Below are 22,460 nucleotides of genomic sequence, written 5' to 3'. Positions count from 1 at the left end.
GAGCGGGCCAACGTTAGAATACCTTTGGCAAAGCATGGCCATAATAAAGCTCAGAGTTCCCAATGTGTATGCGATATTGGCTTAACCACTCATTACCGCATCCAATGATGGCCCTGGTCGTCCGTCGCTTTCCCAGTACTGACTGGGCTATCATAAAATTCTGGCTATCAGGGGCCAGGTTAGCCAGAATTTTCCCGCTCTTTGACATTGTTGGTTGTGCCATCGTGAAATCATGGCTATCACCGGCCATGTTAGACAAAGTTCACCCACTGTTTGCCAGAATTGGCTATACCATTCAAGAGAGCAGTCTATATTGACCTAGAGTTGTCATCACTCATCAAGCGTTAAAATTATGCTGGCAAACGCTGGTCAAGCTTGGGCCATCTGCTAAAGTGACAAGACAAGATTCAATATCGCTGCAACAGAGAGAGGCAGTTTACAATTTTTCGAACTCGTAAAAAGCCACTTCAGCTATATATAAGAGGTGTGAGACCTGTAGAGGCTTGTCTCATCTCAATTTAACGATAATTGGGATGCATACGTTTACAAAGTAGATGTTTTACATTGATCGTTGAGATGAACGGACATTTTTCTGGAGCACAGGGCTACTTGCAGCTTGAGGAAGGTGCAGTCATCGCGGGCTTGAAATTTCAATACTTGTGACCTTGGAGTTCACATACTTGCATCCAGCAGGTTTCATTCACATGTATTCAGTGATATGCCTCTGTTTTATTTTTCTATGATTTAGAGTGTACTGATTACACCCAATATGGTCTTTTCCGTATGAGCATCGCGTAACCATTCCTATATATTTGTTATGAGTGCCAAAATCCTGATGTATTTTTCTCGTTTCTACTCCTGCAATCTGCTTAGGGCCGGTAGTATGTATTAATATTAACAAATATTTACGTGGCGGCAAACCTAAAAATAAATAAAGGCATGACGGATGGTGATGGCTTCATTTAATAGACACTTTTAGTTGGACGTACGCAGTGAGCTTGCGTACGCAACGACACCGCAGGTAACGAATGCGCATGCGCAGAACGCAACGTATCTAGCCGCGCGTTGCGTACGCCCGCCCGCTGTAAAGCATAACGTAGCGTACGCAACGCGGGACGCTACGTGCTGCGTAGAGAACATGGCGGCGACCATCTCGCCCGCTTCGGACCGATTTCACTTCGCCGCTGCTTTCTTCAATGCGATGGCTTGCTCTAAACTGTGCTGTTAGCTTTTATTTTGCCTACTCTCACCCACACGCCAAAATATTAGGGACAAATGCCCCTTGTTTTTCAGATAATGAGGCGATTTTTGACCTCTTAAGCCTAACTAAGGTTGTGTACGTTTATCGTCATAGCAACCGCACCTGTCGAATAATTTTTTTTAGTCATGTGCCTACTTTTGCACTTCATTAAACATTATACATTTTTTCCTTCATTAAAAACAGTAATATACTATTCATATTGTCAGAAACTGAAAAATGGTCAGCCGAGTGCTACAGCGCTTTCAGTGTTTGTCACTAGATGGCGACACAACACAACGCGCTACGCGACTGCTCTGCAGCGGTACGGCCAACTAAAAGTGTGACGGGGGTGTCCTTTACAGCGTACGGAACGTAGTGAGCGTTGCGTACGCAATGTCGCTACGTACGCAGCAACTAAAAGTGTCTAATGGCTGCTGCCTTACTGGGAGCGCGCCTGCTCACGGCACTGCTCGCTTCTTCTTCTAGCCCGTGACAATATGGTCGGGTTACGTTTCGCCTTCGTCGTGAGGAAAAATCGGCGCGGTTGCAGCGGAATGCCGATGAGTCACGAAAGGCACGCGGGGTCAACGCCTGAATTAGCCACGGAAGCGTCATCCACCCCGCAACTAGCCAGCCAGCTCTGCAGTGCACCCTCCAATACAGAAAGAAGTTAGCTGCCACGGTCGGCAGTAGTAGACATTCCAAGGGGCCCGGGTGTCAGCCGGTTCCAGTCATCAAGTTTAACAGCAGCATCCGTCTTCCAGGAAGAAGTGGTCAGCGACCGTTTCCTTTACACCGCGCGGACTTGCGAGTGTAACCACACGTGCGACCCTGCACGTGCGACCACATGGAAGAGCGCGGGAACGCTGTTCGAGAACATTCCATCGTCTGCGCGACGCAGGTGGCATCCTTCTCTCTCTCCCCACACGTGTCGGGGGCGTGTTCTTTAATGAAAAGGTGTGTGATGTGTGCCTCAATGGACTTTCAGGACACTCCTTCCTCGACCAGCCCTGCCCCCATCTAGGGAGTCCAGGGAAAGGAAAGGCTATAAAACTGGGCGCCGAGTACGGCCGAGTAGCTCCTGACCATCGAGCTCATCGTCATGTAGCTTCCCGTCATCAAGTTCCTTGTTTTCGAGACTCTCTGACTGACACGTTCTCTCAGTTGCTGTTTGTATATTATGTAAATTTACCTGTATAAAGTTCTTCTTGTCTTTCCCTTAACCTCGTCTCCGACCTCCCTCATCCCCTCTCTGACTCGACCATGCTACCTGAGCCGCAACAACTGGTGGCAGAGGTGGGATGCTGCTACCACGACTCGTAATAACTGGTTGCCAGCGGTGGGATGCTGCTACCACGACTCGCAACAGTCGCTGGCGCTTCAGGGAAGGGTAGATACGGTGTTTACTTTCGACTTGTTTCTGTTCGAAGCTGCTTCCTTTCGATCGCTATCAATTGTAAAGCTGCTACATCTGCTGCTAATCCCTAAGATTAAGCTATCCTTCATTATCGTTGTAAGCTGATTTTATTCTTGTTTTTTACTCAAACAGAACAAGATGGCACCATACTTTGCGGTGGCTCTTCTGTTTTCCGTGGTGGCGTTGGAGAAGGCATCGCTATTCCTATGTCAACTCCTTTGGGACCGCCTGCCTATCAAGTGAGGGTATCCTAGCAGAATAATGAAGCAATTTACATGGGTTGCGGGAGGGAGAACGAGATCATATGAAGTGTAGCAACTACTCGCAGTCCATCGTTTATGGTTAATGCGGGTTTAATGTTCCAAAGCGACTCAGGCTATGAGAGACGAAGTAGGGAAGGGCTCCGGAAATTTCGGCCAACTAGGGTTCTTTAAAGAAAGCGGTTAAGCTTAGATAAGTTTCTTTCTGGCTTGTTTGACGGGCGTAGACGGGATGATGACGATAAACATCGAATTTTGTAGGGCGCTGCATTCCATTTCAGTGTATTACCATCTCCTGCACGTGTTCATTCCTTCTTTCTGCATTACACCTAGAATATCTTAGAAGTGAGCTTTGCTACTTCACCAAAGCTGCTTTCTTACTGTCCCTTCATGCTCTCACTTTCAACGCTTAAACTTAAATTGGCCGAATGACGCGAGCTAGGAAGGCGGTGGTAGAAGGAAAAGAAGGGTGAAGACAATTTTAAAAACTCGCTATTCTTTGCACCCTGGCCCATCCCACACCGTGGGTGTGTGCCATTAATCCTGAGGACACCAGCAGCATCATCATCAAAGCCTGTGGCAGCTCCAAGGCTGGCCGTGTTATCGTGCCAAGTACCACTGTCACGCAATCATTAGAAACCACGTCCCGAATGAACCTGGCGGCTGAAGCGATTCCTTTCTCTGGCGAAAGCGAAGGAGAGGAGGCCAATGACCACAAGAAAAAGCGTCGACGCCGCAGGAAGTCGCGCTCCAAAAGGAAGCCGTCGGCTGGCCGTGCTTCGGATGCCGCAGACTACGGGGTCACTGTGGCTTCCGTGCTTGGGACCACCGCGCCAACCAGTACGTTGCCGTTGACTCCAGTTCCAGCTGGTGAGCCGCCCTCCGCTATGCCAGCAGCTGTGCATGAAGAAACCAGCATTACGACTGGTGAAGTTGGTCCCCTGCCGTCGCAGCCTTCCGCTCTAAAACCAGACGAGGACAGACATTTAACGCAGTTGCCTTTACCTCATCCACGGATGCTACCCACCAGCCAGGTATGTATATCATGGCCGCTGTCCATACCACCGTTCAGACAGAGGCAGCTGTAGCGTCGGAAGTTCGGGGCCGGAAGGAAGAACAGTGGAAGAAAGAGTGCCTCAAAGATCCAAGCCAGAAGCGCTCAGGTTGGAACACCCCGTTCCTTCACTGCTCAGATCAAAACAGTTGGACACCGCTCACAAAACGACCAAAACCGCGTCATGACTCGAACTGAGTCGCAGGACCGCTTCGAGCTCGAGCAGCCCAACGAGCGAAAAGTACACGTAAACTGGCGGCATCATCTTGTATCCCCGAAGGTCTGCTTCAGGCACGAGGCGTCCGCAGCCGACGAGATCCGCCACTCCAGCCAAGTTAGACTGCGATGACCTCGAATGCGAAGACATCTACTGTTCTTGGACATAGTCCACAGGCGTTTCTTCGCATCGATCGTCTCCAGAAAGAGTAGACTACTCATCATGCAGGTACAGATACAGGAGGACATCATTTGGACATCATCATGTCATCACTACATTGGCACTCGGAAAAAGAATAGAAAAACTTCTAAAATGCATTACAAGGAGCGGTGCGCTCCTGCAAGCAACTTAGGCAGCTGGGAAGACGAGGTCGGCTTAGAGCAAATCGATGCCTGTATATCAGCCCTACCAACTTCTGTGAACAAGAATCAGCCAGAGTAATGCAAGGTCTACTCATTAGGAGTAGTCACCCACAGAACTAAAGATCAGGATGTGAATGCGAAAAACTGATACAACCGCAGCAACAGAGTGAAAATTTTTGCGACGAAGCGTAAGACCGATGAAAAAAGAGCGCGCTATGCATTCAATATTCACCACTACATCAGCGAAGCACGGCCTTCGGAGTCTGCCTGTTTTCACTGTGCTCATAACAGGACGGTAATCAGTGAAGCGCTGACGCAGTCTAGCCGGTATGAAAGCAACCCTGACAACAGAGGTAATTCTGCTCCAGGATTCAGTGCTGCTAAGACACCTCAGTTATATGCAAATACCGATGATCTGCTGTACGTTCCACCGTATAAAGGAGGTCACCGACCGATTGGGTGCATTTGTGATGGCATTGAATATCTTCAGTAACGTCCATTTTCACATGGGTTGTCTCTTATCTCCAGTATATGGCGAGCGCAAGAGCGAACCAGGTGAAGTCAATCTCCGCCGTAGGACGACCAAGCCGAATGCTCTTCGGACACCAGCTCCCTGATGCGGCGACCGGTAGAAGCAAGCCCACCAACTAAATCATCCGGAGCAGTCGTTTAGGAGCAGGCAAGCCGTATGTAAGGAACATTAACTTTCATGCCATAACAAGCAGGAAGCTTGCTACGCCTAAGAAGATCAGCAACAACGATTGAAAGGCAGATGCGAAGTCAGCGATCACCAGCGAACATGGAAAAAGCAAGGCGACGTGTAGCGGCCTTCCTGGCTATGGTGCTAACGACACTGCTAAAGGTCCAGCATCTGAAACTAATAGCTCCAAGGCAGGCGGAAGTAATTATAGCACTTCGCAGGCATCGAAAGCGTCTACCACGTCAAGTTACACTGGTTGTAAAGTTCACAGTTCTAAGGTGCCGTCCAAGTTCACGCACAAAAACTCCAAGGAATGTATCGGATTGAAATCAAAGTCGACAGAGCGCCACTCGCTCAATTCAAAGCCTTGTGGCCGCAGCGGCCGTTATTCCCCGTGTCAATACAATCATCAGGACCAGGACTATGATCGTGGAGTCAAATGCCACGGCTACTGCCGGCCCGCTAGGATCCTCGATGCCCGCTCTTCAAGACCAGAAATCCCGGAGACGGTTCCTGGAAACAATGCTACACTGCTACGTCTGAAAGAGCTTCTTCGTGAGGAGAACCGCCTTCTCAAGGAAGAGAAGGAGCAACACGAACAGCGGCTACCTCTTGAACGGCTACTTGAAGAACGCGAAAGGCTTATCTCTGAACTCAAATGTGACACCAACAAGGAAGGACGAGAGATTCATGACGCTATCTTACGGCACACGAAAGCCATGGCCAAGGCGTTCGCATTTCTAAGCCTGGAGCCGGCTTCTCAATATAGAGCAGTGAACGGACACCACGAAACAACGGCCACTGCCTCAACCACTGAGGACGTAAGTGCGTATGTTCATGGGCGTACGAAGGCTGCAGGAATATTAGGTTTTCTCTGTATTTTCACGAGCCCTCGAGGCTGTACACAGCCCTGGAGGGAGGTTCACTTATTTTAAAATAATACGGGGAAGAGGGCAGCTGTATGGGCAAGTTGGGTGTTCATTATAAAGTCTGCAGCGCTCGCAAATGTGGACAATCCGAAGGAGACACCACATATGCAATACTGACTGCACACGTTGGCTGTTCATTATGATAGCACAGGTGCTGTCTCCTTCCTGTTGTCCGCGTTTCAGAGTGCTGCCGACTTCAGAACGCAGAGAGGTTACCCTCTCCCTCTTTCCACTTTCCCTCCCACTTTCACCCTTTCCGACCATAAAATAGTCGATAGTCCTGGGACATTTCGGTCTATTGTTTAAGGTTCCCTATTCCTGGTAAACACACAAATTGTTCCGTATTCTCCTGATACTGGCGTCGGAAATTTGATGGTATTTTTCAAAGTAAACTGGGAGTCTTCGCTTTTTTAGTCTTGTCTTGCTTTTTTTTCTCTTTTATGCAGAGGAAAGCAGCGTCTACAGCGAAGGAGGAGTCGACCTCTCCCCTGAAAAGAAGAACTAGTTCAATTCCTTCCCGCAAAAGCGCGCGCAAGGCTCAAGCCAGCTCCATGCACGACGGCTCCTAGGCAAAATAAGCCCTAACACAGTAACGTCGGGGACACCATAATATTTGAATGACGCGATTGATTACCCCTAGGTTTACTTGGGGAAGCTCAGCACCTGAATCGTGAGGAGATATAGAAATTGCTCTGTGGATGAGAAATTTAAAGTGGAGAACACTATGCAGCAGTTTTCAAAGTGTCGGTGCGATCGCGCGTGGCGTGAAGTGAATCATCGAGTGTTTTTTTATTAGCTATAAATAGTGATTGTGGCGCGTATGAACGTTGCTGGCCTTTGTCATGACCGCAAGCTATATTCAATTATTTGTTTGTATCACCGCTGTCATTCGTTGACACGAAAGCGACGGCACAGTTTTTGCGTTAGCATCGACAAACTAAAATTTTACAATGCCTTGCATAGTTTTGTAAACTGTCTTTTATTAATTTTGCCTGAAGTGCTCGTTTTCAGCCCTGCCAAACACAAATCACGGATCGACACGCATTGGTTGGTTAAAGAAAGTTGGGGAACTATTGAGACTCTCCGTTTTGTTGTGTTGATGAAAGCTAGCGACAATTTATCTCGAAGCACTGCAAAGAACAAAGAACTTAGTGCACGCTATAGAACTGCAAGGCAGCGCAGCGGAAAGTGATTACTGTGCTAAACCTTCTTTGCACAACTTGTAAATAACACAAAGTCGCACTGAATGACCAAAGTTTTGAAGCATATCAAACGAAATAGTTCTGGGTACGCTAACGAACTACACATATATCCTTTGCCTTTCTCTGTTTGCAACCCGTTATTTGTCTCAATAATCGAACAGATCCTTTTCTAAAGGCAGGTATTGCCGATAAACTTCTCAAGGCTTCTTTTTACAGTCTTTAGTTATTGTCACAGCTGGCACGTGGCGTTATTAGTTTGCGTACAATTCTAAAAATTTATCGTTCTTCCAATCGCCATACGCTAAGAGATAATTTTGGAGCAAATGTCATCACGTGTAACAGCTTCTATAATATCCACGACTTTTTATAGGGTTATTAAAGCACCGTGTGAATAGTTTCCTGGCGCATTTGGACAAAGTGCAGCTGAGTGCAGCCCAAATACTGGTCCCAACCACTATGGAGTGCATGTATCACTATTTCGGACAGTGACCTTGTTTTTGTCGCTAATTTTTGCTTTCAGGGAATGTGCGCACAACAATACATAATATAATTAAGATGAGCATCCCACTGACAGCTGCTACAAGAGTACAGAGGGAGCAATGTTTCCTTTCTCATGCACGTCCGGAATTCGTGCACACAAATCTTAATTGTGAAGAAACTTTCTTTGAAAGTTAGTTCTTCATTCGCATAAAGCAGCTTTACTACTTGCACCCCTGCGTTTTACCAGTGCAGCACTGCCAAAAATTTTATTTTCTTCGATCGACAGCCTTCGGGGCAAACTAGCAAGGCGGGCGACCTGAGGAAGTTTAACGCGCGAATTCCGGTTCCCACGGTAAGAAAACTGCAAAAGCGGCCGATTCAGCTTCGCTCGCCGGATTTTTAGGCAAGTGTGAACGGGCCTGTACAGCAGGACCCGGCGGCACCGGCCGTCTGATTTCGAGGAGAAAATGGTCCAAACACAGCCCGCTCCGTCGGCTGCCGGCAGGACGGAGGCGACGGAGCAAGGGTGGTGGTGGTGGAAAACATTTGCTCTATTTTACAATATTTTTTTTGCGGCTTCAGATGGAGTCTTACATCTTATCATCAGGGTCGGTTCCCCTAGTCCAGGGCTCCGCTGAGGGTAGCTGCCCTGCGTGCACGCCTTTCTAGTCCTTGTTGGACTTTCAGGATGTTACTGGATAGCATCCTCTCCCATTGTTCCCCACTCGGGTTTTCAATTATGGGTAGCTTGTCTATTCTCTGGCTTGCCCATGTGGTATGGTATAATGTTGGTTTGTCTCCACACCACGGGCACTCGCTCTTGTACTGTGTGGGGTAGATTTAACTTCGGATGTTTAGGCACGGTAATGTTCCCGTTTGTAACTGTCGCATGCTACGGCGTCTTCTCTATTGAGTTGTGTGGGGGCGGGTATTTTCGTCTGATCCCTCTGTAGTAGTTAAGAATGTCTGTATAGCTTTGGGCTACCGGCTCGGGTTCCTCAGCGGTGTCGGGAATATTGGATGCTCGGTTTCTTGCGTACCCTCGAGCTATCCTATCCGCCTCCTGATTTCCCGTAATGTCGGTATGTACCGGCACCCAAACTATCGTGTGTTTGGCCTGGCTGTTTTCGGTTTTGCCACTTGAACCGGAGAATGCGGAGCGCGCTGTGGCTGATTCTGCCGTTTAGGTAGTTGCGGCATGCAGCTTGTGAGTCGGTGAGTATTCTTAAGGACCTGTTGGATCGGTAGCCCTCCGCTGCCGCTAGAGCCACGGCTGCCTCTTCGGCCTCGACTACTGTAGAGTTCCGGATTGACACGCTGGTGATTTCTTTTAGGTCCGAATTGATCACCGTTGCCATTTTGCTTTTCTTGTGGTTTCTAGTTGCCAGTGTTCTTTGTACGTACTCTGCTCTTGCTTCTCTTCGCACTATGTGTAGGTTCGGATCCATATTCCTTGGTATCGGTGCTACTTTGATGGTGTTTCTGTATTCGTCTGGTATCGTCTCCGTAATTTTTGTCTCCTGTATTGTAGCCTCACCGCCGTATTGCTCAGGAGTCTTCTGCCCGTTGCCGATAGTTTTAGTCTTTCGAATTGTGCTATTATTTGCGCTTCTTGGAGTTCTTCGAGGCTGTTTTGTAGCCCCAGAGCCAGTAGTTTGTCGGTTGATGTTGATTGAACAAAGGCACGCCGCTAGGGTCGGTTATTTCACCCATTCTTTTCAATGTTTACATCATCGGGCTAGCAGAACAACTACAGCAAATCGAAAACATACGACACGCAATGTACGCCGACGACATCACCGTATGGGTAACCAAAGGCTCACTCGGGGAAAAGGAAGAAAGACTACAAGAGGCCGCGACATGCGTAGAAGACTATGTCAAGGCAAGAGGACTAGCCTGCTCGACAGAGAAGTCCGAGCTTCTAAGAGTATGGCGAGGCAAGAAGAACCGCACTGTCCCCGAGGAAGAAAACCTGAGGCTAAACGTCCGACTCGAGGGACAACAAATCCCGGAAAAAACACTCATCAGGATATTAGGAATGTGGATACAATCGAACCAAAGGTGCACCCACACCCTAACAACACTTAAAACAGCAACCAACCAAGTAGCTCCCATGATAGCAAGGATCTCGAAGAAAAGAGACGGCATGAAAGAGGCAGACACGTTACAGCTGGTCAGAAGCCTGGTGGTAAGCAGAGTAACATACAGCCTCCCGACTACCACTGCACAAAAAACGAAATGCAGCAAGCGGACTCAATCCTGAGGAAAGCCCTCAAGACGGCGCTTCACTTACCACGGAGCAATGGAAAAACCGGCTGTGAGGATGTGGCCGACCAGGCGCAAGCGAAGAAGCAGTCAAAGCGAGCTGCGCACCCTCTATCGTCAGCCGGCGTAAACGTACCGAGAGCATTATCTAGCTCCCGATGAGTATCACCTCGCGGCGCTGGCGGTAGTCCCAGCCAGCCTAGTGTTCCTGTATATGCTCCCGCGGGGAGCAGAGTAGCGCGTCTGTTTTCCCTCGCCGCTCCGAACGCCATTCACCGAGAGGCGATCACATGATTTTCGTGACGTTGAGTGAAACACTCCGCGGAGAAGCTGACTTCACAGGCGCAGTGCCGAGCGAACCCTTATCAGCTCGACGCCTCATGTGAGCCCGCGCTGTCGGCTACCTTTCATAGATTTTCTTGCACACCTGTGGCGTCAGGTTTGGTGTTCTGCAGTGGTACTGACGGACGCAGTTGTGAGCTATGACTGGGTGCAGTGCGCCAAACTGCAGCAACCGCGCTGGAAACGACAAAGCGTTTTACGCAGTGCCATGTGAAGTGCGTCGTAAAAATGCCCTTAAGAACCCTCTGACAAAGATTACGTGAGACGTGAAGATAGGAGAGGCAAAAAGAGCATGTAAACAGGTTTCTGAAATCTTGATACCGCGAATAATTTCAGCTAGAAGGCAGCAAATCAGCCTATAACCTCTGCTTCAAAAAAATACAGGAGTCGCGAAATGTTTTGATACTGCAACCTAAGCGAAATTTACGAAGAAGGAGTACAAGAATGCAAAGCAGAACGTTAAATTACTTTTTCGGAACAATAAGGATGAAGCAGGCAGGAAAACCTACCACAGTAATCAACAACTATTATAATTTAATGCCTAAGGTGAAAAGATAATGTTTTTCAAAAAAAGAGGAATGTTAAAAACATCAACGCATAACGGTACTTTCAAGTTCCTTTAAAGATTCGTAATTTCACTACATTTAGCAACGGGGTACATCTTGTGAAATGTTGTTGGGCAAGTAATTGAGTTTTAAATTTTTTCATTATGTCAGAATCGCGTGTTCAATGCATTGGCGTTGCTTTAGTCTGCTTGCCTGCAAAAAGTTGCAGAATTATTTTAATGTGGTTCTAGAGGGGCGCGCTTTCGTATTTTCCGCGCATAACTCGCACAGAAAACGCGGCGGTGCTATTTGTGAAAAAACTAATTCATCGCTATACTCTTTTTTTATCAAGACAAGCAAGCTGGAAGACAGGACAGGCAGACGCTGTCTCATCCAGAACGGGACTGCTTGTTCATCTGAAATTACTTGTTCCATAAGGAAAAAAACTCTCAGGCCGTTTCTTTTTTCGTCAGATTGTCATGATTACGATTTGCAGTTAACCTTTGGCGATTTGCTTTTTTCATGCTGTATGCACACTCTCGGCAAATCACAGATTAGTTTTCAGCGTTACATTTAGAAACTTGCCCAGCGTTACGCTTAGAACGTGCAATTTGTACGCAATGAAATGAAAAAAAAAAGATAAAGCGCTCTACACAGTAAGCTCATATATGCAGCCCCTGTACGCACGAGAAGTGGCTGTCTCACACAGCTCGGTACATGAAGGCGGACCTTCGCGCAACTCTGTTCCCTGCGCGAGCATATACAGGAACACTATCCCAGCCATGCTTTCCGTCATTCATGGGCGCGTGTACATCTCATCGCAATCACCGATTCTCTTCGTAGTCGAATCGAAAGACCTCGCCGTTAAATCAGACCGCACTATCGTTTATGTTCCTTGGCGTAGCTTTCAGCTGCGTAGTCCAAACATCGCGCAGGGTGGTAGGCTTTGTATTTTTCCGCAGATCATTACAGCGCGCGCTGGGATTTCAAGTGCGGTTCGCTTTGCATTGTAGCGGGCAGTTATCTGCGCCCGGCACCACATAGATATATTGCTTCCCCTCAAAAATCTCGTTCATAGGGTGTGTTTTCACAACCGGCTCTGCAAACACAGAGGAGGTCGCTAAAGCAGGGGACATGCGCGAAAATTGGCCCTGCGCGCGGGGCCTATCAAGGGGTCCACTAGTGAACAACAGCAAGCACGTTTAACTCATCTTGTTGGTGAAGTTGGTGGAGCATTGACTAACAAAAGGTAAAAGCAGCGCTAAGTATAAAACAAACCACACATAACGATGGACAGGACGGGCGCTGACTCCAGATGTGTTTATTGAAGGCCACATGTTGCATATGTATAGGCTGAAGAAGGGAAACCCATGCGCATTTCCAATATGGCAAAAAAAAAAAAACAGAAAATACCCCACAGACGAAAACTACCCTTTATCGCGCATTTTGTAGAAGTCTATGTTCACTTGCTTGCAGGAAGATAGACGTGGTGCTGAAGCACGTGTCCCCTCTCTCTTGGATAAAAAAAAAAAAAACGCTTCTGCCAGTTCGCAGGCTACTCTGTCTTTGCTTCAAGCCATAATTTTGACCTCCCCAAGTCGTGGTTCTCTTTCATCAATAAAGATGAAAAAAAAAAACTGTGATCTCCGACAGCGATATGTGTTGCAATGTGTTGTAGCAATGGTGTATAAAGAAATTCAAAAGGCCAAAAGTAATTATTTCAGCGACTGTTCCGTTTAAAGATCCAGTGGACTTCGAAAAAAGACTGCCGAAATTGCATTGCTCAGCGCCAAAAAGTACAAAATTTCGTCTACGATCCCACCTTCCCCCTCACCCGCTAAGCCATGTAGTGGCACTGTCAGCTCCTCTAGAAGTCTTGAGATGGATGAAGACTAGATTTCCTCACATATTCGACCAATTACGAAAGGAAATGATGCAAAACGAGTCAGCTACTTGATGCAGAAGCTAGCCCTGCAGGCTGATATATGATATATGCTGCCGATAGAAAATAGCACGGTGTCCAGCCCTATTTCTGTTTTTGCATTGTTGCCACATTTGAATCAAGAGGAAGAAATGGGCTTGGGCAGGGCATGTAATTCCATGGTAGGATAACCATTGGTGCTTGAGGGTAACGGAGTGCATTCCAAGAGAAGGCAAGCGTAGCAGGTCGCGGCAGAAAGTTAGGTGGCCGGAGGAGATTAAGAAATTAGTGGATATACGGTGGTCGCTGCTGGCAAAGGGCGGGGTCAATCGAAGAGACATAAGAGAGGCCTTTTCCCTGCAGTGGGCGTAGTCAGGCTGATGGCGATGTTGCTACATTGCTTCCCATAAATGATAAATAAATTATGCCTTTAGCTGTACAGATTCGTTCTGTACTTTGCGAAAACCTGCTGCTCGGTAAAAATGCTCGATGCCCAAGCAGGTGCAGTAGCTTATTGTCCAATTTGTTCCCCAGAAGCGTGAACAAAACTGTAGCAACACTTTCATGGCAGTTCGTAGGTTGAATAGTTTGCTTTGCGAAATATCTATAGTATCTTAGCTCTTGATAGGTACGAGGCTTTAGACGGATGAGTGAGCTACAAAGCCTCAATTATAGATACGAATCGATTATTTATTGAAAAGAGAGTATATCCCCGCCTCATGATGCTTGCTGAGCAGCATTCTTACCGAACATTTTTTATGCTTTGGTCACTACTTGTTGCCACGGTGCACTACGTCGTATCCGCCAATCTAGGGTCAACAGTGCTGAGTGTTTTGCAAGCCTCGACGTCTCCTGCGCGAACTAGCCTCACCTACACACCACCATATTTGGGAGAGCTCGTGGCACGTCTTAATGACAAGGCCATTCTGATGAAATTTTTGAAGACCTCGTATGATGACGTTGATTGCCATTTTTTCCCTTTGCGACAATGGCCGAAAACTGCTTCATTCAGCAAAACTGATGCAATGTGCCTTATGTAGCAGAAAAAGCTTTTCCTTGCCCCTTGGCACTCGAGCCAGAACCTCAATCTAAGCGAGCTATTGCGGCGTCAGGCTCAAAGATTACAATAAGTCCGTTGATTCATCTGGAGAGAATCAGATGAGAAGACACTCATGGAGGAGTTCACCGCCACTCTATGTCAGTTTACCAATGTATCAGCCGTGGATATCAGTGTTTCTCCGTTAAGCTGTAATGTACTTACTTTGATAAGCTCCATTGTGTCTGCGACCTGCTATGCCCAATTTTTTGGCTATTGCCTCAAGAAGAACCTAGTGCCGATATAATTCACAGCTCTTTTTGGCCACGTGTTGCTGTCTGCTGGTCATTTGAAGCGCATTTGCAAGATATTGAGATCGGAGCTATGGCGCCAAATCAGACTTCTAAATCACTGGCTGCATTCGTTCGGCTTTAACACAGACTCCGAGTGGATAGGTGAAGCCAGGTTACAGTCCTATCGGCGACAGACTTCCCAAGCGGTCGAATTTTGGCGGAAGTGCCTTTTGCGGCGCCTTCCAAAAGGCAGACCTAGAGAAAAAAGTCTTGGCTGTGCGATTTCTTTGCTGGCCGACACGGATCTACCACCCAAGATAGCCGATGTGCTAAAGAAAGGCCCGAAGTCCAGCATGAAGCCTAATGTGCCAGCGCACAAGTTGCTGTCGTTGAATCGACAAGTAGCGCGCAAAACTAGTGAAGAGGATCGTGAAAGGTGTCTTCTTGATGAGGTTGATTACCTGCTGCGGACGGCCACCAAGCCTCAAGTATTTGCGGGCCGAAGACACTCAACTGTGGAAAAGGACGCCGATGAAGTCGTCTCTTTCTTCAAAGAACATCGGCTGATGGTTGTGCAGGCAGACAAGGAGGGGGGATTTGCCGTGCTACCAGCAGGGATGTTTCAAGACAAGGCCGTTGAAGCCGCCAGAAGGAACTTTGTTACCAAAAACGTGAAGACTTCCAAGGTAAAGGCTCGAGCCATAGGACTGTGCAAGGACTTGGCTTTAGATAGACTTTCCAGAGCTGTTAACAACTGTAAGCGAAGTAGCCTAGAACTATTTTTACCGTGAAGACGTACAAATATGGCAAGCCGTTTAGGTGTAGTGAGTGAAAGGGATGCGTGGCAACGGGAGATTAGCTCTTTCCTCCAGAAGTGTTTAAAGACTTTAGTTATACAAGACTCTTCTGCTGTAAAAAGTTCAGGTCATGTGGTCTCTTTCCTACAGGGTTCCTCATCTTTAGGTTACGCTGTCTCTTTTGACATAGAAAACCTGTTCTTTTCTATACCGCATGATGCCATATTCTGTGCACTTAGGTCTTGCATCGACGATAATGGTGTCGTAGATTTTCAGAACACCAGCGGCCTAACCCTGGACATTTTCATGAAGCTACTAGAATTTTATCTTGAGTCCAGTTTTGTAACTTTTGACAACCATTTTCATGTTCAACATCAGGGCATTTGCATCGGGTCTTGTGTGGCACCTGTACTGGCTAACATTTTCTTGGCCAGCATTGATCGTGATATGGTGTGCTATTTGGACGGCAAGATAGTTCTTAAAGTTTTTAGATACGTGGACGATTATTTGGTGATTCTTAAAAAGCAACCCGGTTTGACACACACGGACACCGTGCAAAACACACTCTGTCTTTAAACGACAAGAGAAGGGTCTAACCTTTACCCACGAATTACCTGAACAAGATAGATTGCAGTTTTTAGATATTAACATCACTTTAACACCAGATCACACGTGTTCGATGTACTCACCACGGGCCCGGAAAGACCTATTGCCGTTTCAGTCTGTTCATTCTAAGACGGTAAATAGCAGAAATCATGTGCTCACCTGGTAAATGACAGCCTCAACATGCAGGTTGACAGGTTACAGAAAGCTGGTTTTTCTCTTTCAGTGGTGGCTGCTGTCATGACTGTCAGATTGCCGCGGTTACGATGTCGTAACCGCGGCAATTTGAATACCGAGAGAGAGAGAGAGAGAGAGAGAAATATTTATTTATACTACCGATGTCTGGAAGCGGCAGTTAAGCTTTACCCCTCAAGACTGTGAGCACGTGCTGCAGACTGCGAATGCCATGCTCAGAAATCTTGATGACCGCTTAGTTTTCCTCCTCACCGACTACTTCAATGAGTGCTGGGAAATGAGGACGCTACCTGCTGAATGGAAGCACGAGAAAATAATTTCTATTCCTAAACCAAATAACTTAAAGCCCAAAATCTGCGTCCCATTTCGTTAACTTCCTGCCTGGGCAAACTGAGCATGTCATCCTCATCACCAGTCTTACGCAACAAAAGGAATCCCATATAATATATCCCTATACTATCGTTGGATTTCGAAGCCCATCTCTCGGCACAGGACGCCCTGCTACAGATTTCACACGCTATCCTCAATGACATGTTACATCACTGCAGAGCAATCCTGGCAGACGGCCTCACCAAATCATTTGACAAAGTTACGCACAGCGGCATCCTGCAGGGCATCCAAGAGCTGCAGTTGGTGCCTAAGACCTACAACTATAACCGGGCCTCGTTAAACTGTCGCACCGCGTAATGCATACAGATGATATACAGACCCTCTCCTTCACCCTTGGTAACATTGGTACCCCGCAAGAGGCAGTGTTATTTCCCTTCCTCCTCAACCTCACTCTCGTCCCCCTGGCCAAGGCTCTCAGCCGAATCCCCCAGTTAGGACACGCACTTTACGCGGATGATATAACGGTTTGGACCACATACGTCTCGGATGGCGACATAGAATCGACCGTTCAGGAAGCAGCCACAACTATAGCTACTCACGCGGCAAGCATTGGGCTTTAATGTTTCCTCACAAAGTCACCACACCTCATAATCCACCCACGACGCGTACCTACCGCCCCAATCACGATTTACCTGCATGACACTCCCATACCGCAAACACCTACCCTCCGCATTCTTGGCCTGCATATACTGGACACGGGCAAAAACAGCCTTTCCCTGAAAGCACTAAAACAGTCCATTTACTCCGTATCCATCTTCTTAGCAGGGTTTCCCGTTCACGAACCGGTCTAGAAATAGCAGACAATCTCAAGGTGCTGCATGCCTTTGTGCTTAGTCGCATTATTTGCGCCCCTCCTTACCTAAGCCTCTCCTGTGCCGATAAAGATAAGATCAGTGCTCTAATCTGCATGGCTACCAAAGCAGCGCTCAACCTACCAAAGAGCACTAGCACGGACATGCTCTTAAAAGTATAAATACAGAACACGATACAAGAACTTATCGATGCACATCACCACACACAGCACCTTCGTGAGGCTGACACGGAAACGGCGCGGTATACGAGGTCTGTTAGAAAAGTATCCGACCTTTGGCCGAAGAAAACAAAATGGCATAACTGGAGCGTTGGAAACCTAATTACCTTCAAAGTAGTCTCCTTGGGACTCAACACACTTTTCTCAGATGTGCTGCCACTGTTGGAAGTATTCCGAAAAGGCCTTTTTCGGAATGGAGTTTAGCTCAGCTGTCGTTGCAGCCATAATGTCCTTTCTTGTTTGAAATCGCGCTCCTTTCAATGACCTCTTGATTTTGGGAAACAACCAGAAGTCGCAGGGGGCAATATCAAGAGAGTAGGAAACCTGTTGAACTACAGGGGTCTGGTTTTTCGCCAAAAAAGTCTTACTCAAGTGGGAAGAATGTTCAGGAGCATTGTCGTGATGGATGCGCCAATTTCCTGTTGACCACAACTCCGGTCTCTTGCGCCGTACAGCATCACGTAGGCGACGGAGGAAATCCCTGTTGTACTCTTTAGTCATTGTTTGACCCTGGGGCGTGCATACTCGTGGTGTGGCACACAGCGAGAGTCCAAGAAAGCAGTCAGCATCACTTTGACGTTGCTGAGCATTTGGCAGGCCTTCTTTAGTCTTGGGGACGTGGAATGCTTCTACTGTGACGACTGGAATTTGGTTTCCGGGTCGTACCCGTACACCCAAGATTCGTCACCAGTGATTATGGTGTTGATGAAGTCGTGGTCACTGTTTGTGGAATCCTACGTGTCCTGTGAGACTTCAACACGAAGCTGCTTTTGCTCCACCGTGTGCAGCTTCGGCGCGAATTTCGCCGCAACTCTCTTCATGGCCAAATCTTCGGTGATAATGGAATGTACAGAAAAACTACTGATGTACACCTCTTCCGCAATTTCTCGGATAGTCACACGACGGTCCCGCATCACTAGAGCGTTCACTTCGGCAATGACCTGGCCATTTCGGCATGTTGATGGCCGACCGGAGCGTGGCTCGCTCTCCACCGATGTGCGGCCATCTTTAAACCAGTTGTACTATTGCTTAATTTCTGTGCTACTCTAAGCATCATCACCGAAAACCATCTAAATATTTCGAATGTTTTCCACTTGGCTGTCGCCCCGTTTCAGGCAAAATTTGATGCATTAGCGCTGCTCCTCTCGCACCGCCATTTTTCTTGCACTAAAAAACCGACGAGAGCACTGCGCACTACCTCACTCAAACGCTGCCTCCCAGCGACTGACGCTATCGGCAGGCGGGAAAAAATTCGTGCATGCGCACGACGTTTCAAGGTCTGCTGGTGCAAGCGCGCTTGTTTCATATCCATCAGGTGTTCGCAAAAAAAAAATAAGGTCGGATACTTTTCTAACAGACCTCGTTTACTGGATTCTCTGGGATTTCGCATACCCGCACACGCTGCAGACTTAATCTCTCTACCTCGCGCCATACACGCCGAGCTTATCCTCATACTCCTTCCTAAGAATGTCCACCCTGAGTGCCATCAATCCCGTCGAGTCAGGCGAGCCAAAACTCTCCATAAAGAATACTTCAGAGGATGTGCGCTTGGTGGACGCTGCGTGTGGTCCAGACCGCTCAGTACCGGTGGCTTACAATCCAGCTGCCTCCCCCCCCCCCCACTTACTCATTTCATAGCCCCCCCCCCCCCCCCTATTTCCCCGGAAGAAGCAGAGGAAGCGGCTATAGCAATAGCCATTGCTTAACTGAATGCGGCTTATATAGTTAGCGATTCCAACACCGCCATTCTTAACTTCGCCCACGGACGCGTCCCTCCCCCGTGAGGCAGATATTAGGAATATGCACCCTAAATTCCGATAGCCGTATTGGGCTCGTGTGGGTGCAGGCTCACTGTGGCAGTCTTAGAAAAAAGGCCGCCAATAATATAGCCCGAGGACTTATTTGCCGGGCAAATGGCGACCCCAGCCGGAATTTCTCGAGCGATCGGGCACACACGTTCTCAGAACTGACTCAACAAGCAAGCCTTGGCCGTCGACTCTACTCCCCTCTCCAGCCCCGCCTATCCCACTCCCAACATATTCTCTGAAGGCGACTCCAGACCCGAACCCTTACTACAACTCAGCTCAGTGCACTCTCTGCGGAGAATCGCACGCCACCCTGGACCACATCCTCTTCGGCTGTCCTGCTGATCCTCCCCCACAGGGACAACCCGCCATCGGAAAATGGGAGGACTGGGAGGCCGTCCTTTCGTCACAGGACCCGGACACGCAACTTCGCTGTGTGACCCAGAGTGCAAGTGCATTGACCTACGTGGCCTACATGCGCGTAATGTGAGGGCTGGGCGGTGGCCCTGGGACCTTGTACAGTCCCAACTCGCTTGCGCAATAAAGTTTTCCATCCATCCAGGGTAAGTAGAATGAGTCTGTCCACCCTGCCTGTCCACCATGCAGACCGCCAAACCGACCACTAGCACCGATTCAGAAACCACATGCACACGCTTTTTCCGTGGCAACATACCACAGAAGCCCACACGGGTGCTTGAACACTCAATTGTTCTGCAACACTCAATGACTGCGTCGTCTGAACCTGGCCACGAGGGTATGTTCGGTATTGTGCACGTTCATGAGCCCGGTCGGTAAATCTAGCTCCTAGCGGCGATGGAACCCTCTCCCGAAACCACTGGCAGCGACGACGACTGCATGAACGACTACCATGCGGGCATGACCTGCTAGAAAGCTTTAAAATAGGGTCCCCAAAGCTTGGGGGGCCTCAAAGAAATACGGGGCTCCAACAATACGGACGCGCGTGCATCATGGGGTTTTCAAATGGGGATTTTCTCTGCTCAGTTGTGATGGGCCTCACATCTTATACTGCTGCACCATTGCGACCAAGAGATATAAGCAAAATAAAAATAAACAAGTGAAGATGTTTTTGTTTCATATATGCGGCTACTCTTCTGCAGCACAAAGTTCGCATAAAATAACCGAAACAAACGCTACCAACAGCTGCCGCTTTAGACATTTTTTCATTGCTTGCCACGTGTAGCGCCATCTCGGGCGTACGAACGAATGGTAAATGTCGCAATTGTAGTTTGTTTTTCAGTTCTTTGACGTCCGCGCGAATAAAATTTACTCCATAAATAGTAAAGCACCGAGTTAACGGAATGCTAATTCTTCGTGGCCCCTTTCTGCATCAAACTTGTTAACATGCCGAGGTGGCTCAGTGGATAGGGCGCTCGGCTAGAGTCAAAGTTCCCGGTCTCGATACCGGCTTCGGCGGCCATGTTTCGATGGATGCGAAATGCAAAAGGCGCCCTTGTGCTGTGCGTTGTCAGTGTACGTTAAAGATCCCCGGGTGGTGGAAATTATTCCGGAGCCCTCCACTATGGGGCCTGTTTCTTCCTGTGTTCTTGCACTCCCTCCCTTATCCCTTCCTTTACGGTGCGGTTCGGGGGTCCACCAAGACGTGAGTTAGGTACTGCACCAATTCCTTTTCATAACTGGTTTTGAGGGAAAGAAATGGCGCAGTATCTGTCTCACATATCTCGGTGGACACCTCAACCGCGCCCTAAGGGAATTATTCTCCAATTTTCTAGTGGAGAGGGGTTGTTTAACTAGCGTTACTAGAACCGTCGCCAGTTTACATACTTGGTTTGAACCAACATTACTATTGCAGATAGGCACCACCGCGACGTGCTACTTGAAAGCAAACTCCCATCGGACGAAGTGTACTCGCTAAGCCTAGCATGTTTAGAAGCAATGAAGCAATCTGAAAATTTGGTTTGTTTTATGGCTAAAATTGCGTGGTGCAGACATGTTCACAGAAAGCGAAAGCTTTATTCGCATTTCGACTGCCGTGAAAGCGACACACATGTGTAGCGGGAGCCCAATCGGTGGCGAAGCGATACACCCAGCTTGGACTGCCGCCGCCATGTTGCCTGAAGGTAAACGGCGTTTAGGCCCACGCTATTTCAGCAAAGTAGCGTTCCCCGCTGAAGTTAACTCAAGACGCAAGGCGGTCTGCCGTATTGCGCATGCGCACTTCAACGCCCGAAACTTCTCGGGGCCCTCAAAACTTGCCCTTCAAGGTGGCTCAGTGCTGTCATCTGGCAAGGCAAGGCGGTCATCTGCTGAACATTGTAGTGCTGGCAGACGACGGACGAAGGAAGGACGGGACACACAGGGCGCTGAACTAACAACTCGTCTGCCAGCGCTACAATGTTCAGAATGTGAAACCTGCCCAACAACACACCCTGCTGGTCTACTAAGCCGGAGTACCCGGGAATGAACCCGACCACGGCGGCAGCGTTTCGATGGAGGCGAAACTCAACATGCGCACGTGTGCTGTGCGATGTCAGTGCGCGGAGACCTCCAATACGGCACCTCTTCTTCCTGTCTTCTTTCACTCCCTCCCTTATGCCTTCCCTTACGGAGCGGTTCCGGGTGTCCACCAAGATATGTGAGACAGTTACTGTGTCTTTTCCTTTCCTCAAAACCAAACCAAAAACCAAAGCTTCGAGACACCTATTCTTAAACTACCTACCAACGCGAGAGTAGGGGCTTGTCTGTTTTTTTCAGCCAGAGTTCGCTTCGGCGGACGCCGTTGTTGCGACGCGCGTCTTTTCTTTTCTCTTTCCTCTTACCTTTGAATTCGCCTCTATTTGCACGTGGCAGTGGTGGGGCTCGGCTTGAGCCAGTCGGCAGGCCCGTGCACTTCCCTTTTCATCCTTCTCTCAGTCGCAACAACAACAACAACAGAGTAGGCGCCTTAATCCAGTGCCACACCACTCTCTCTACACACGTGAGAGCGCAGTATGGAGGCACCGCCGGATGAACTCGTACGCCTTGTCTGCAATAGTTAGCCGCATGCACCCAGCCTGATATCCACCTCAGTGTTCTGCCTTTCAGGCCCCAGCGGCCGACCTCTAACATTATCTGTGGGCATGTCCGAAACCACCCACCGTGGGGTCCGTCCTGACCTCATCTCGGTCTTTCTGGGAGACGCTCTGCTTGCTACGGACGTGATAAACAAGCGCAAAGTGGTCACCAAGGCGAGGAATGAGGCGGAGGCCGGAGGGCTCCTCGACATTTATGATCACTAACACGATGCTAGAACCAATTTTTATTTTTGTTAAGTTTTATGAAGTCAAGTTTGTCCGCTCTCCTTCCGTGCGGTTTGACTGGCCCTCCTCCTTGAGGTTTAGCATCAAGGATACCGCAAG

General features: G+C 48.4%; 1 protein-coding gene across 1 annotated transcript in view; it reads right to left on the bottom strand.

The window, feature by feature from the left end:
- Positions 1-22,376: 22,376 nt before the first annotated feature.
- Positions 22,377-22,460, bottom strand: part of LOC149336292 (calcium-activated chloride channel regulator 1-like) — a 91,674-nt gene continuing 91,590 nt past the window's right edge. Inside the window, exon 14 of the mRNA XM_089554107.1 lies at positions 22,377-22,460. This exon is cut by the window's right edge and continues 479 nt beyond it. Coding sequence (XP_089410233.1) covers positions 22,377-22,460 — 84 coding nt within the window.

This window comes from Amblyomma mixtum, chromosome 7 (genome assembly GCF_055824585.1).
Source record: "Amblyomma mixtum isolate Tamu chromosome 7, ASM5582458v1, whole genome shotgun sequence".
Lineage (NCBI taxonomy): Eukaryota > Metazoa > Arthropoda > Arachnida > Ixodida > Ixodidae > Amblyomma > Amblyomma mixtum.
Note: the sequence above shows the minus strand (reverse complement) of the source record. Positions and strands in the feature narration are given on the sequence as shown.